Source organism: Bos grunniens, chromosome 22, assembly GCF_055505025.1.
Source record: "Bos grunniens cultivar Pamir isolate PY7600 chromosome 22, Bosgru_T2T1.0, whole genome shotgun sequence".
Lineage (NCBI taxonomy): Eukaryota > Metazoa > Chordata > Mammalia > Artiodactyla > Bovidae > Bos > Bos grunniens.
The window spans coordinates 7,861,565-7,876,310 of record NC_141186.1 but is presented as its reverse complement, the minus strand read 5'-3'; the positions used below and the strand labels follow the sequence as shown (position 1 = coordinate 7,876,310).

Genomic DNA, 14,746 nt, shown 5'->3' with positions numbered 1-14,746 from the left:
ACCGGCACTTGGGGAGCACCGGCCACTCTCAGTTTAGTAGCTCTTCCACTAACCCCTGCAGGTAAGCAGCAAATCTAGGTAACACTACTAACAGTTACAAAAACTGTTTCTCAGAACTAAGCGTTTTCCTCTCACCCACCCCCACCCTCTCGCAAATACACCAAAGGTGTGTCTCCAAGCAGACAATCCAGCTCTGCTCTTCTTTTACACCTTTTGGAGGCTTCTGGAGAATTCACACCTTCGACTGACAATTCCCTAAATCTTGCCTATTCAAGCCAATACCTGAGCCGAGTCTTCGGGTTATAAACGAGCTTAATGGGGTCCAGGTGGGATGCCCAGTCTCAAGTTATTGAATAAAGGTAATAATTTAAAGGGTTTACTACGCACTAATTAGGAATTAAATCCCCGAGTGCGGGTGCTGCACTCAGAAAAAAACACCACCTCAATGCCCCATTTTTAAAAAGGAGTGAGGAATCCCCAAAATTACAAATTCAAATTTTCACATGCTATAGAAACCTGTCAGAATGATGAATTTCAAAGAAATACCTATTTGTACATAATTGCATAGAAATTGGACAGGAAGCACGCAGACTGAAACATAGTGTTAATATGACTATACATGGTAGATGATATTCATACATATCCTTTTTTTCCCCCTAACCACACCCTCTCTGAGTGGCTTATCAGGCTCACTAGGGCGAAACAGCATTACGCTGTCCGGCGGCCGGCCGGGTCTGGGTCCCCGCAGTGACCCCGGCACTCTCGGCGCCGCTCCCGGGCAGCGGGCGGGCGTTCCGCCTGCCCCAGGGTTCCCCCTCCCGGGGGCCCGCCCAGCCCTGCCCTGCCCGGCAGCCCCGCAGGCCTCGGCCCGGCCTTTCGGCGACCCCGGCGCCACCCGCCCAGACCAGCAGGCGGCCGCGCGGAGGCACAGCTCGGGCGGGGAAGGGCCTGGTGGCCGGGCTGCGAGGGCCCCAAACTCACCATGGCCGAAGAGCCGCGAGCGCGCCCACAGCCCAGAGTCACAAGGCGCCGGCAACGCCCGTTGTCCTGGTGACGACAGCTGGGCGCCCCGCCCCGTCCCCTAGGTGGGCTCGGAGGCGGCCATTGGCTGCCGGTGAGCACGTGACGATAAGGGGCGGGGCCTTTGGACCGCCCCTTCGTGCCCCCACGCCTCGGTCTTGGGCGGGGGCCTCATTGCCTTTGCTCCTTTGCATATGGTACCTCAACACCCTAATCACCTTGATATCCCTCATCTTACAGATAAACCAGCCTCAGTCTGCTGGGAAAGACGTTTATAAATTTATCCTATTTAAGTAACACATTATTATTGGAGACACTTTAAACAATAACGAATTAAGAAGAATAAAACCATGCCAAATCCCAACACCTGGTGTAACCACTGTTTTTTCTAGTCTATCTGCTTCCAAGCCTATGTGCATTCCAACAAAATATATATTATTATATATATTAATATACACTGTATTCTTGGAAATGGAAGCAAGCCCCATGCACTTTTTATAATCTACTTTTTTCAATAAAAAATTATCCTTGCATGCTATTTCATGTCATAACATTTATGGTACATTAATTTACTAAATCATTCTGCAACTTGTTGGATGCTTTCAATATGGTTGAAGGGAACTTTACTAGGCCATTAAGTCTATGAGGAGACATACTCTACAGTTGATTTGACATCTTCCCTTGAATGTCTAATAGACATCCCACACTTAATACAGTCCCAGTAAGACTTTTGATCCAAGTTTCTCACTTTCCCTATACAAATGGACAACTACAGTCATCAACAATCAAAACCAAAAAGCCCTATGAAGGAGAAGAGAATCTGTAGAGATGGAAAGTAGATAACTAGTTGTTTACAGCTGGGGGAGGAGTGCTGGAGGTAAGAGATAATAACTGAAGGGTACCAGATTTATTTTTGTACCATTATATCTACTATTGTGGGCAAGAATCACTTAGAAGAAATGGAGTAGGCATCATAGAGAAAGAATCCAAAACACAGTTCTTGGATACATTCTCAAAAACAATAGAATGATTTGTTTGTTTATAAGGTAAACCATTTAATATCACAGTAATCCAAGTCTTTGCCCCAACCAGTAATGCTGAAGAAGCTGAAGTTGAACGGTTCTATGCAGACCTACAAGACCTTCTAGAACTAACACCCAAAAAAGATGTCCTTTTCATTATAGGGGATTGGAATGCAAAAGTAGGAAATCAAGAAATACCTGGGGTAACAGGCAATTTGGCCTTCAAATACAGAATGAAGTAGGGCAAAGGCTAATAGAGTTTTGCCAAGAGAACGCACTGGTCATAGGAAACACCCTTTTCCAATAACACAGGAGAAGACTCACACATGTACATCACCAGACGGTCAATACAGAAATCAGATTGATGATATTCTTTGCAGCCAAAGATGGAGAAGTTCTATACAGTCAGCAAAAACAAGACTGGGAGCTGACTGTGGCTCAGATCATGAACTTCTTATTGTCAAATTCAGACTGAAACTGAAGAAAGTAGGGAAAACCATTAGACCATTCAGGTATGACCTAAATCAAATCCCTTATGATTATACAGTGGAAGTGAGAAATAGATTCAAGGGATTCAGTTCAGTTCAGTCACTCAGTCGTGTCTGACTCTTTTCGACCCCATGAATCGAAGCACGCCAGGCCTCCCTGTCCATCACCAACTCCCAGAGTTCACTCAGACTCATGTCTATCGAGTCAGTGACACCATCCAGCCATCTCATCCTCTGCCGTCCCCTTCTCCTCCTGCCCCCAATCCCTCCCAGCATCAGAGTCTTTTCCAATGAGTCAACTCTTCACATGAGGTGGCCAAAGTACTGGAGTTTCAGCTTTCGCATCATTCCTTCCAAAGAAATCCCAGGGCTGATCTCCTTCAGAATGGACTGGTTGGATCTCCTTGCAGTCCAAGGGACTCTCAAGAGTCTTCTCCAACACCACAGTTCAAAAGCATCAATTCTTCGGCGCTCAGCCTTCTTCACAGTCCAACTCTCACATCCATACATGACCACAGGAAAAACCATAGCCTTGACTAGATGAACCTTTGTTGGCAAAGTAATGTCTCTGCTTTTGAAGATGCTATCTAGGTTGGTCATAACTTTCCTTCCAAGGAGTAAGCGTCTTTTAATTTCATGGCTGCAGTCACCATCTGCAGTGATTTTGGAGCCCCCAAAAATTAAGTCTGACACTGTTTCCACTGTTTCCCCATCTATTTCCCATGAAGTGATGGGACCGGATGCCATGATCTTTGTTTTCTGAATGTTGAACTTTAAGCCAACTGGATTAGATCTGATAAACAGAGTGCCTGAAGAACTATGGATGGAGGTTCGTGACATTGTACAGGAGGCAGGGATCAAGACCATCCCCAAGAAAAATAAATACAAAAAGGCAAAATGGTTGTCTAAGGAGGCCTTACAAATAGCTATGAAAAGAAGAAAGGTGAAAGGCAAAGGAGAAAAGGAAAGATATATCCATTTGAATGCAGAGTTCCTAAGAAGAGCAAGAAGAGATAAGAAAGCCTTCCTCGGTGATTGATGCAAAGAAATAAAGGAAAACAACAGAATGGGAAAGACTAGAGATCTCTTCAAGGAAATTAGAGATACCAAGGCAACATTTCATGCAAAGATGGGCACAGTAAAGGACAGAAATGGTATGGACCTAACAGAAGCAGAAGATATTAAGAAGAGGTGGCAAGAATAGACAGAAGAACTATACAAAACAGATCTTCATGACCCAGATAATCACGATGGTGTGATCATTCACCTAGAGCCAGACATCCTGGAATGTGAAGTCAAGTGGGCCTTAGGAAGCATCACTATGAACAAAGCTAGTGAAGGTGATGGAATTCTAGTTGAGCTATTTCAAATCCTAAAAGATGATGCTGTGAAACTGTTACACTCAATATGCCAGCGAATTTGGAAAACTCAGCAGTGGCCACAGGACGGGAAAAGGTCAGTTGTCATTCCAATCCCAAAGAAAGGCAGTGTAAAAGAATGCTCAAACTACCGCACAATTGCACTCATCTCACATGCTAGTAAAGTAACGCTCAAAATTCTCCAAGCCAGGTTTCATCAGTGTGTGAACCGTGAACTTCCAGATGTTCAAGCTGGATTTAGAAAAGGCAGAAGAACCAGAGATCAAGTTGCCAACATCCGTTGGATCATTGAAAAAGTAAGAGAGCTCCAGAAATACATCTACTTCTGCTTTATTGACTATGCCAAAGCCTTTGTGTGGATCACAACAAACTGTGGAAAATTCTTCAAGAGATGGGAATACCAGACCACCTGACCTGTCTCTTAAGAAATCTGTATGCAGGTCAAGAAGCAACAGTTAGAACTGGACATGGAACAACAGACTGGTTCCAAATAGGAAAAGGAGTACGTCAAGGATGTATACTGTCACCCTGCTTATTTCACTTATATGCAGAGTACATCATGAGAAATGCTGGACTGGATGAAGCACAAGCTGGAATCAAGATTGCAGGGAGAAATATCAATAATTTCAGATATGCAGATGACACCACCCTTATGGCAGAAAACGAAGAATAACTAAAGAGCCTCTTGATGAAAGTGAAAGAGGAGAGTGAAAAAATTGACTTAAAACTCAGCATTCAGAAAACTAAGATCATGGCATCTGGTCCCATCACTTTATGGCAAATAGATGGGGAAACAGTGAAAACAATGACAGACTTCATTTTTGGGGGGCTCCAAAATCACTGCAGATGGTGACTGCAGCCATGAAATTAAAAGACACTTGCTCCTTGGAAGAAAAGTTATAACCAACCTAGACAGCATATTCAGAGAAGGCAACGGCACCCCTCTCCAGTACTCTTGCCTGGAAAATCCCATGGGCGGAGGAGCCTGGTGGCCTGTAGTCCATGGGGTCGCTAAGAGTCAGACACGACTGAACAACTTCACTTTCACTTTTCACTTTCATGCATTGGAGAAGGAAATGGCAACCCACTCCAGTGTTCTTGCCTGGAGAATCCCAGGGACGGGGGAGCTTGGTGGGCTGCCGTCTATGGGGTCCCATAGAGTTGGATACGACTGAAGCAGAGATGAAGAAGCATGAAAAGAGAGATGCTTTTCATCTTCATGAAAAGACCCTGATGCTGGGAAAGATTGAGAACAAGAGGAGAAAGGGATGACAGAGGATGAGATGGTGGGATGGCATCACTGATTCAGTGGCCATGAGTTTGCGCAAACTCAGGGAGACAGTGAAGGACAGGGAAGCCTGGTGCGCTACAGTTCATGGGGTCTCAAAGAGTTTGATGTGATTAGCTACTGAACAACAATTGACAACTTAAAATTGGACATATTTACGGTGTACAGTGTTATGATTTGATATGTGTATACACTGTGAAATAACTACCACAATTCAGTTGATTAACATATCCATTACCTCATATAATTACCACTATTTTCCCTTTCTTCCTTACTTTCTTTCTTCCTCTCTTTCTGTCTTGTGGTGAGAACTCTTAAGATCTACTTTCTAAGAAAATGTCAATACACAATACAACATTGTTAGCTATATTCTCATTGTCATACATTAGATATCCAGAACTTATTCATCTTGTGTAACTGAAACTTTGCACCCTTTGTCCAGCATCTCCCCATTTCTCTCTACCTGCAATCCCGGATAACCACCATTCCACTCTCTCACTCTGTATGTATGACTATCTTAGAATACACTTACAAGTGAGATCATGCGGCAGTTGTCTTTCTGTGTCTGGTTTCTTTCAATTAGCATAATATCCTCGAGGCACATCCATGTTGTCACAAATGGTAAGATTTCCTTCTTTTTGAACACTGAATAATAGTCCATTGTATAGTATATAGATTTCCCTTCTAAACGTTTATATGAATGTATTCACACAATAATTGAGCTTTTGTTTTAATAGCTGGGTTCTTTTAGCACAACATTTTCAAGATTCATCCACATTGTAGCATCTAGCAGTATTTCATTCCTTTTTATAGTCAAATAATAGTCCTTGAAACGATATATATCACACAGTTTTGCTAATCCATTTGTCCGCTGATAGACACTTCAGTTCTTTCCATCTTTTGGCTATTGTGAATAATGCTGCTATGAATATCTATGAACATGTTTTTATACAGACACATGTCTTTATGTCTATTGGGTGTCTATCTAGGAGTAAAATTTCTGGGTCAATGTGTAACTGTGTTTCAGCATTTGACAAACTGCCAGACTATTTTCCAAAGAGGCTGCACCAGTCTATATTCCCACTAGTAGTGTGTAAGGATACCAATTAACTTCACTGGCCTGTCACGTGTTGAAGACAAAAGTAGTAATAATTAAGGTAGTTTAAGACAATTAAAGAAATAAGCCGCAGATTGGGATAATGTATTTGCAAAACACATATTTGATAAAGAACTTGTATCCAAAATACAGAGAACTTTTAAAGCTCAACAATAAGAAAACAAACAACTCAATTTAAAAATGATCAAAAGATCGGAACAGACACTTCAACAAAAATGATATAGAGATGGCAAATAGCATATGAAAAGATAATTAAGGCCAAGGTGACCAAAATGGCAGAGCAGGAAGACCCTAAGCTTACCTCCTCCCATGGGCAAACCATCACGATCACAACTATTCACACAGTAACTATAAGAACAAACTAAAGACTAGCAAGAAACATTTTCACAACAGAAGGACCCACGATGAGATGGATAAGAGGGGCAGAGATGCAGCATAGTCAACACCCATATCCTCGGGTAAGTGACCCACAAATGGGAGGGTAATTACAACTGCAGAGGTTCTCCCCAAGGAGCCAGGGGTCCTAGCCTCAGACTGGGCTCACTAGCCTGGGGTCCTCCACCAAGAAGACAAACTCCCAGAACATCTGGCTTTGAAGGCCAATGGAGCTTGCAGAAGAGAGCCGGAGGACTGTAAGGAATAAAGACTCTGCTACTAAAGGGCACAAATAAAATCTCACACATTCCAAATCTCAACCAAGAGGCAGTAATTTGAAAGGAGCCTGGGTCAGATCCTGAAATTGAAGACAATTTAAGGAAATCAGTCCTGAATATTCATTGGAAGAACTGATGCTGAAGCTGAACCTCCAACACTTTGGCCACCTGATGCAAAGAGCTGACTCATTGGAAAAGACCCTGATGCTGGGAAAGATTGAAAGCAGGAGGAGAAGGGGATGACAGAGGATGAGATGGTTGGACGGCATCACCAACTTGATGGACATGGGTTTGGGTAGACTCCAGCAGTTGGTGATGGACAAGGAGGCCTGGCATGCTGTGGTTCATGGGACCTTTGTCAACAAAGGTCCATCTAGTCAAGGCTATGGTTTTTCCAGTGGTCATGTATGGATGTGAGAGTTGGACTATAAAGAAAGCTGAGCGCCAAAGAATTGATGCTTTTGAACTGTGGTATTGGAGAAGACTCTTGAGAGTCCCTTGGACAGCAAGGAGATCCAACCAGTCCATTCTGAAGGAGATCAGCCCTGGGTGTTCATTGGAAGGGCTGATGCTGAAGCTGAAACTCCAGTACTTTGGCCACCTGATGCGAAGAGCTGACTCATTTGAAAAGACCCTGACGCTGGGAAAGATTGAGGGCAGGAGGAGAAGGGGACAACAGAGGATGAGATGGTTGGATGGAATCACTGGCTTGATGGACATGGGTTTGGGTAGATTCCAGCAGTTGGTGATAGACGGGGAGGCCTGGCATGCTGTAGTTCATGGGGTCACAAAGAGTCGGACACGACTGAGCAACTGAACTGAACTGAACTGAATAGAGGGCCCAGTGATAAACCCACACTTATATGGGCAATTAATAACTTGCCATAAAACAAAGGAGTCAAAAATATACAATGTGCCTAGGTGAAACTTTCTTTGTATTTACCCTGCGTGGCTTTGCATGTATTCAAGTATCTGTGGCTTGGTATCTTTTATCAGTTCAGAAAGACTTTCAGCCATAATCTCTTAGGATATTCTTCTGCCCCATCCTTCCTCTCCTTTCCTTCTTGCACTTAAGGTATCATATGAGTGATCTTCACACAGAATTTTCTAAACCTATTACTTCTTTATTTTATATTTTTCCTTTTGTCTCTTTATGCTTCCTTCTAAATATTTTCTTCCAAAATATCTTTCAGTCCACTAAATCTCTCTATCAGTGTTTAGTTTGCTGTTAAAAATATTCATTGAGCTTTTTTTTTTTTTTTTTTGGTTGCACTAGTTCTTTGTTGCTGCATGCAGGCTTTCTCTAGTGATAAGTGGAGCCATTCTACACTGCAGAGCACAGGCTTCTCACTGTGGTGTATTCTGTTGCAGAGCACAGGCTTCTCATTGGGCTGTATTCTCCTGTTGCAGAGCCCAGGCTTCTCACTGGGGTGTATTCTGTTGCAGAGCACAGGCTTCTCACTGTGGTGTATTCTCCTGTTGCAGAGCACAGGCTTCTCACTGGGGTGTGTTCTCCTGTTGCAGAGCACAGGCTCCTCACTGGGATGTATTCTCCTGTTGCAGAGCACAGGCTTCTCACTGGGGTGTGTTCTTCTGTTGCAGAGCACAGGCTCCAGGCGTGTGGGCCTCAGCAGTTGCAGAACACAGGCTCCGTAGTTGCTAGAGCACGGGCTCAGAAGTTGAGCATGCAACTCAGAAGTTGTTCCGTTGTATGTGGAACCCTCTTGGACCAGGGATCGAACCTATGTCCCCTGCATTGGTAGGTAGACTCCCATTTACTGCACCACCAGGGAAGACCCTCATTGAGCTTTTAATTTCAATTTTAATTTTTAGTTGCAGACTTCACATTTTTTAATTTTTATAGTTTCTAGTACTCTGACATATTTCTCACATTTTATCTCTCTGAATATAATGAATAGATATTTTAAACTATGAATCTGATAGCTCCAATATCTGGTTTCTCTATGCTTCTCTTCTTACCATCTGTTGTTTCTGCTGGTTTTCATTATTATTTCCTTTTCGTCCCTCATGTGCCTGTTTTGTTTTAATTATAGATCAGATATCTACTTGCAAAATTGTTTGTAGACTAATTTGTTCCCAAGAATGATATACTCTTCCTCTAGAGAACATATTTTTATTTCTGGTAGGCACATACACACCCAAGTAACATGAGTTAACTTTAAACCAAATTCATGACTGAAGGCCAGACACTGTAAAACTTAGAGGAAAACATAGAACACTCTTTGACATAAATCGCAGCAAGATGTTCTTTGACCCACCTCCTACAGCAATGAAAATAAAAACAAAAAGAAACAACTGGTACCTAATTAAAAGCTTTTGCACAGCAAAGGAAACCATAAACAAGATGAAAAGACAACACTCAGAATGGAGAAAACATTTGCAAATGAAGCAACTGGGAAGGGATTACTCTCCAAAATATACAAACAGCTCCTGCAGCTCGATATCAAAATAACAAACAACCCAATCAAAAAAAAATGGGAAGCCTTAAATAGACATTTCTCCAAAGACATACAGATGGCCAATAGACACAGGAAAAGATGCTCAACACACTAATTATTACTGAAATGTAAATCCAAGCTACAACGAGGTATCGCATTACACCAGACTGGCCATCATCAAAAAATTTACAAACAATAAATGCTGGAGAGGGTATGGAGAAAAGGGAACCCAATTACACTGTTGGTGAGAATGTAAGTTGACACAGTCACTATGGACAATAGTATGGAGAGTCCTTAAAAAACTAAAAATAGAACTACTATATGAACCAGCAAACCTATTTCTGGGCATGTACCCAGAGAAAACAATAATTCAGAGATAAATGCACCCCAGTGTTCACTGCAGCACGACTTACACTAACCAAGACATGGAAACGACCTAAATGCCCATTAACCGAGGAATGAATAGAGAAGAACTCATGTATAGATATACAATTGAATATTACTCAACCATTAAAAGGAACAAAACTGTACCATCTGCAGAGATGTGAACTGACCTATAGACTGCCGTACAGAGTGAAGTAAGTCAGAAAGAGAAAAACAAATATCATATATTGATGCATATCAGTTTAGTTGTCACTCAGTTGTGTCTGACTATTTGCAACCCCATGGACTGCAGCACGCCAGGCCTCCCTGTCCATCACCAACTTGCCGAGCTTGCTCAAATTTATGTCCATCAAGTCGGTGATGCCACCCAACCATGTCATCCTCTGTCGTCCCCTTCTCCTCCTGCCTTCAATCTTTCCCAGCATCAGGGTCTTTTCAAATGAGTCAGTTATTTGCATCAGGTGGCCAAAGGATTGGAACTTCAGCTTCAGCTTCAGCATCAGTCCTTCTGATGAATATTCAGAACTGATTTCCTTTATGATTGACTGGTTTGATCTTACAGTCCAAAGGACTCTCAAGAGTCTTCTCCAATACCACTGTTCAAAAGTATCAGTTCTTCAGTGCTCAGCTTTCCTTATACTCCAACTCTCACATCCATCCATGACTACTGGAAAAACCATAGCTTTGACTAGACAGATATTTGTTGGCAAAGTAATGTCTCTGCATTTTAATATGCTGTCTATGTTGGTCATAGCTTTTCTTCCAAGGAGCAAGCATCTTTTAATTTCATGGCTACAGTCACCATCTGCAGTGATTTTGGAGCCCAAGAAAATAAAGTTTCTCACTGTTTCCATTGTTTCCCCATCTATTTGCCATGAAGTGATGGGACCAGATGCCATGATCTTGTTTTTTGAATGTTGAGTTTTAAGCCAACTTTTTCACTCTCCTCTTTTACTTTCATCAAGAGGCTTTTTAGTTCCTCTTCACTTTCTGCCATAAGGGTGGTGTCATCTCCATATCTGAGGTTATTGATATTTCTCCCTGCAACCTTGATTCCAGCATTTCTCATGATGTACTCGCATATAAGTTAAATAAGTAGAGTGACAATATACAGCCTTGACGTACTCTTTTCCCAATTTGGAACCAGTCTGTCGTTCCATGTCCAGTTCTAACTGTTGCTTCTTGACTTGCATACAGATTTCTCAGGAAGCAGGTAAAATGGTCTGGTATTCCCATTTCTTTAAGAATTTTCTACAGTTTGTTGTGATCCACACAGTCAAAGGCTTTGGCATAGTCAATAAAGCAGAAGTAGATGTTTTTCTGAAACTCTCTTGCTTTTTTGATAATCCAATAGCTGTCAGCAATTTGAGCTCTGGTTCCTCTGCCTTTTCTAAAACCAGCTTGACCATCTGGAAGTTCTTGGTTCATGTATTGTTGGAGCCTGGCTTCAAGAATTTTGACCATTACTTTGCTAGCGTGTGAGACGAATGCAATTGTGCTGTAGTTTGAACAGCTTTGGCATTGCCTTTCTTTGGGATTAGAATGAAAACTGACCTTTTCCAGTCCTGTGGCCACTGCTGAGTTTTCCAAATTTGCTGACATACTGAGTGCAGCACTTTCACAGCATCATCTTTTAGGATTTGAAATAGCTCGACTGGAATTCCATCACCTCCACTAGCTTTGTTCATAGTGATGCTGCCTAAGTCCCACTCGACTTCGCATTCCAGGATGTCTGGCTCTAAGTGAGTGATCACACCGTTGTGGTTGTCGGGGTCACTAATATCTTTTTTGTATAGTTCTTCTGTGTATTCTTGCCACCTCTAAAAATTAATTTTAAAAATTCACTGGAGAAATGACTATTTAGGTCTTCTGCTCATTTTTTGATTGGATGTTTGTTTTGATGCTGTTAAGCATCATGAGCTATTTATAAATTTTGGAAACTAATCCTTTGTTAGTTATATCATTTGCAAATATTTTCTCCTAATTTGTAGGTTGTCTTTTTGTTTCGTTTATTGTTTCCTTTGCTATGCAAAAGCTTTTGAGTCTAAGTAGGTCCCATTTGTTTATTTTTGTTTTTATTTCAATTATTCTGGGAGGCGGACTGAAAAAGATATTACTGTGATTTATGTCAGAGAGTGTTCTGCCTATGTTCAACCAATGATTGCTGTGTTCAACCCAATCAACAAATGGGAAGAAGACCTAAATGGACATTTCTCCAAAGAAGACAGACATATGGCCATAAGGCACATGAAAATTTGCTCAATAGTGCTAATTATCAGAGAAACATAAATCAAAACTTCAGTGAGGTATCACCTCACACCAATCAGAATGACTATCATAAAAAAAAAATCCACAAACAATAAATGCTGGAGAGGGTGTGAAGAGAAGGTAACCCTCCTACACTGTTGGTAGGAATGTAACTTGGTACGCTGATTATAGAGAACAGTATGGAGGTCCCTCAAAAAACTAAAAACAAAGCTACCATATGACCCTGCAATCGCATCCCTGGGCATATATCCAGAGAAAACATGATCTGAAAGGATACATGCACCCCAATGTTCACGGCAGCACTGTTTACAGTAAGCAAGACGTGGAGGCAACCTAATGTCCACCAAGAGAGGAATGGATAAAGAAGAGGTGGTAAATATATACAACGTAATATTACTTAGTCATTAAAAAGAATGAAATACTTCCATCTGCAGCAACATGGATGGACCTAGAGACTGTCATACTGAGTGAACTAAGTTAGAGAAGGAGAAATATGGTCTGACATCCTTTTTATATGGAATCTAAAAAACTATACAAATGAATTTACTTAACAAAACAGAAAGAGATTCAGACTTAGAGAATGAACTTTTATGGCTGACGGGGGGAAGAGAGAGGGAGTTTGGGACACGGGCACACCGCTGTAGTCAAAAGGGGTCACCAACAAGGACCTACTATACAGCATACGGAGCTCTGCTCAATGTTATGTGGCAGTGGAGATGGGAGGATAGTTTGGGGAAGATGGATACATGTGTCTGTACGGCTGAGTCCCTTCACTGTTCACCTGAAACTGTCACAACATTGTTAATCGGCTATGCTGCTGCTAAGTCGCCTCAGTCGTGTCCGACTCTGTGCGACCCCATAGACAGCAGCCCACCAGGCTCTGCCGTCCCTGGGATTCTCCAGGCAAGAACACTGGAGTGGGTTGCCATTTCCTTCTCCAATGCATGAAAGTGAAAAGTGAAAGGGAAGTCGCTCAGTCGTGTCCAACCCTCAGCGACCCCATGGACTGCAGCCTACCAGGCTCCTCCGTCCATGGGATTTGCCAGGCAAGAGTACTGGAGTGGGGTGCCATTGCCTTATACCCCGATACAAAATAAAAGTTTAAGAGAAAAATTCATGAGTGAGATTATTCAAACCTGAGTTGCAATCTCCACCCCAGCCTTTTTTTGTATAACTTTATCACTAATGTGGAGCATTGAGGTCCCAACACAAAGCAAAGAAACACCCCTTCTTGGTTACACTGTAGTATTTTCCATTTCCTTAGCCTGACAGGGCTATCAAAACAACCATTCAGTTTCTCATCCTTTCAGCAGTCCCCTCTAGAATGAGTAAATAATCCCCCAGAAGGAAAGAAGTTTTAATCCCTAAGATAACTTTGAGCACCTGCTCTTCCATAGACCCTGGTCTAACAATTATTCACTATCTTATTAGATGAGCAATGCTTTTATCAAAATTTGCATAGGTTTCTAAATGTCCCTTACCCTCAGAAAGAAATTTATCTATTTCACCATTACCAGAAGTGAAAATTTCTTTAAACCTTTTCTACTCAGTAGATACAGATTTAGATATTCCCTGGTAGCTCAGAAGGTAAAGAATCTGCCTGCAATGCAAGAGACCTGGGTTCAATCCCTGGGTTGGGAAGAAGGGCATGGATCTCCAGGATCCCCTGGAGAAGGGCATGGCAACCCATTCCAGTATTCTTGCCTGGAGAATCCCCATGGACAGAGAAGCCTGGTGGGCTACAGTCCATGGGGTCTCAAAGAGTCAGACACAATGGAGCGACTAAGCACAGCACAGCATGTAGACAGTATAGACATAAATACAGAGAACTAGATAGCTGTAATATAGATATACAGATATATATATAATATATTGATAGAATTGTTGAGTGTGTTTTCATCTTTCACAAGAGTACCATCATAATGTATATTCAGTAAATTTCTTTGTTTTCTCCACAGACTTCTATTTTAGAACATATAGATCTTCCTCATTCTCTTTCAATAGTACCCACTGAACTCTTAACAGGAGACATCGCTAGAAGGTCAAGGGTTTGTCTTTGATAGGATCAGCAGTCAAAGGGTACTCTGGCTTTTATATAACATTCTTTAGATAAGTCAATGAATTCATTTTGACTTGTGAAATTTAAAATTTGATAAAGTATTAGAGTTATACTGGTGAAAAGCACATTTTGGAATAAAAACAGAAGACCTTTGGGTAAGAGAGTGTCATTCTGCCAGACAACTTCTCTGGCATTTACAGATTATTTTCTACACAGTGTGTTTGTAGCAGCTTTTCCTCTGCAGTATTTCAAAAGATCCTATTCCTCCATTTTTCCCCCCAATACTTTGGTCAACATCACCATCTAACCAATCCATATGTTGCCCTCTGTTCATGTAACAGAATCCTTTCCCCTGCACACTGAGTTATTTTTTTCATCTTTTCCCCTTTTGCTTCTGTAGGCACACATTGTACATTTTTGGTGAGCCTGGAGAAGCTGAAGTGAAGAATTGTTTATTTTTTCATGTGAATGAAGATAAAATTCCGTAAAAACCATGTTCAAATAGCTACAGAGCAAACCTTTTATATGCTCATTTACTCTTACACAGACTACTTGGCAGGGCCCTCTTAAAAGTCAGTAGACAGGAAAATATGCTGTCTTAAAATATAA

General features: G+C 41.8%; 1 protein-coding gene across 1 annotated transcript in view; it reads right to left on the bottom strand.

Moving 5' to 3' along the window:
• Window positions 1–1,088, bottom strand: part of FBXL2 (F-box and leucine rich repeat protein 2) — a 77,307-nt gene extending 76,219 nt beyond the window's left edge. Inside the window, exon 1 of the mRNA XM_086365705.1 lies at window positions 982–1,088. Within this exon, the coding sequence (XP_086221831.1) occupies window positions 982–984 (3 nt within the window). The 5' untranslated portion in view covers window positions 985–1,088. The remainder of the gene's footprint in view (window positions 1–981) is intronic.
• Window positions 1,089–14,746: the final 13,658 nt, after the last annotated feature.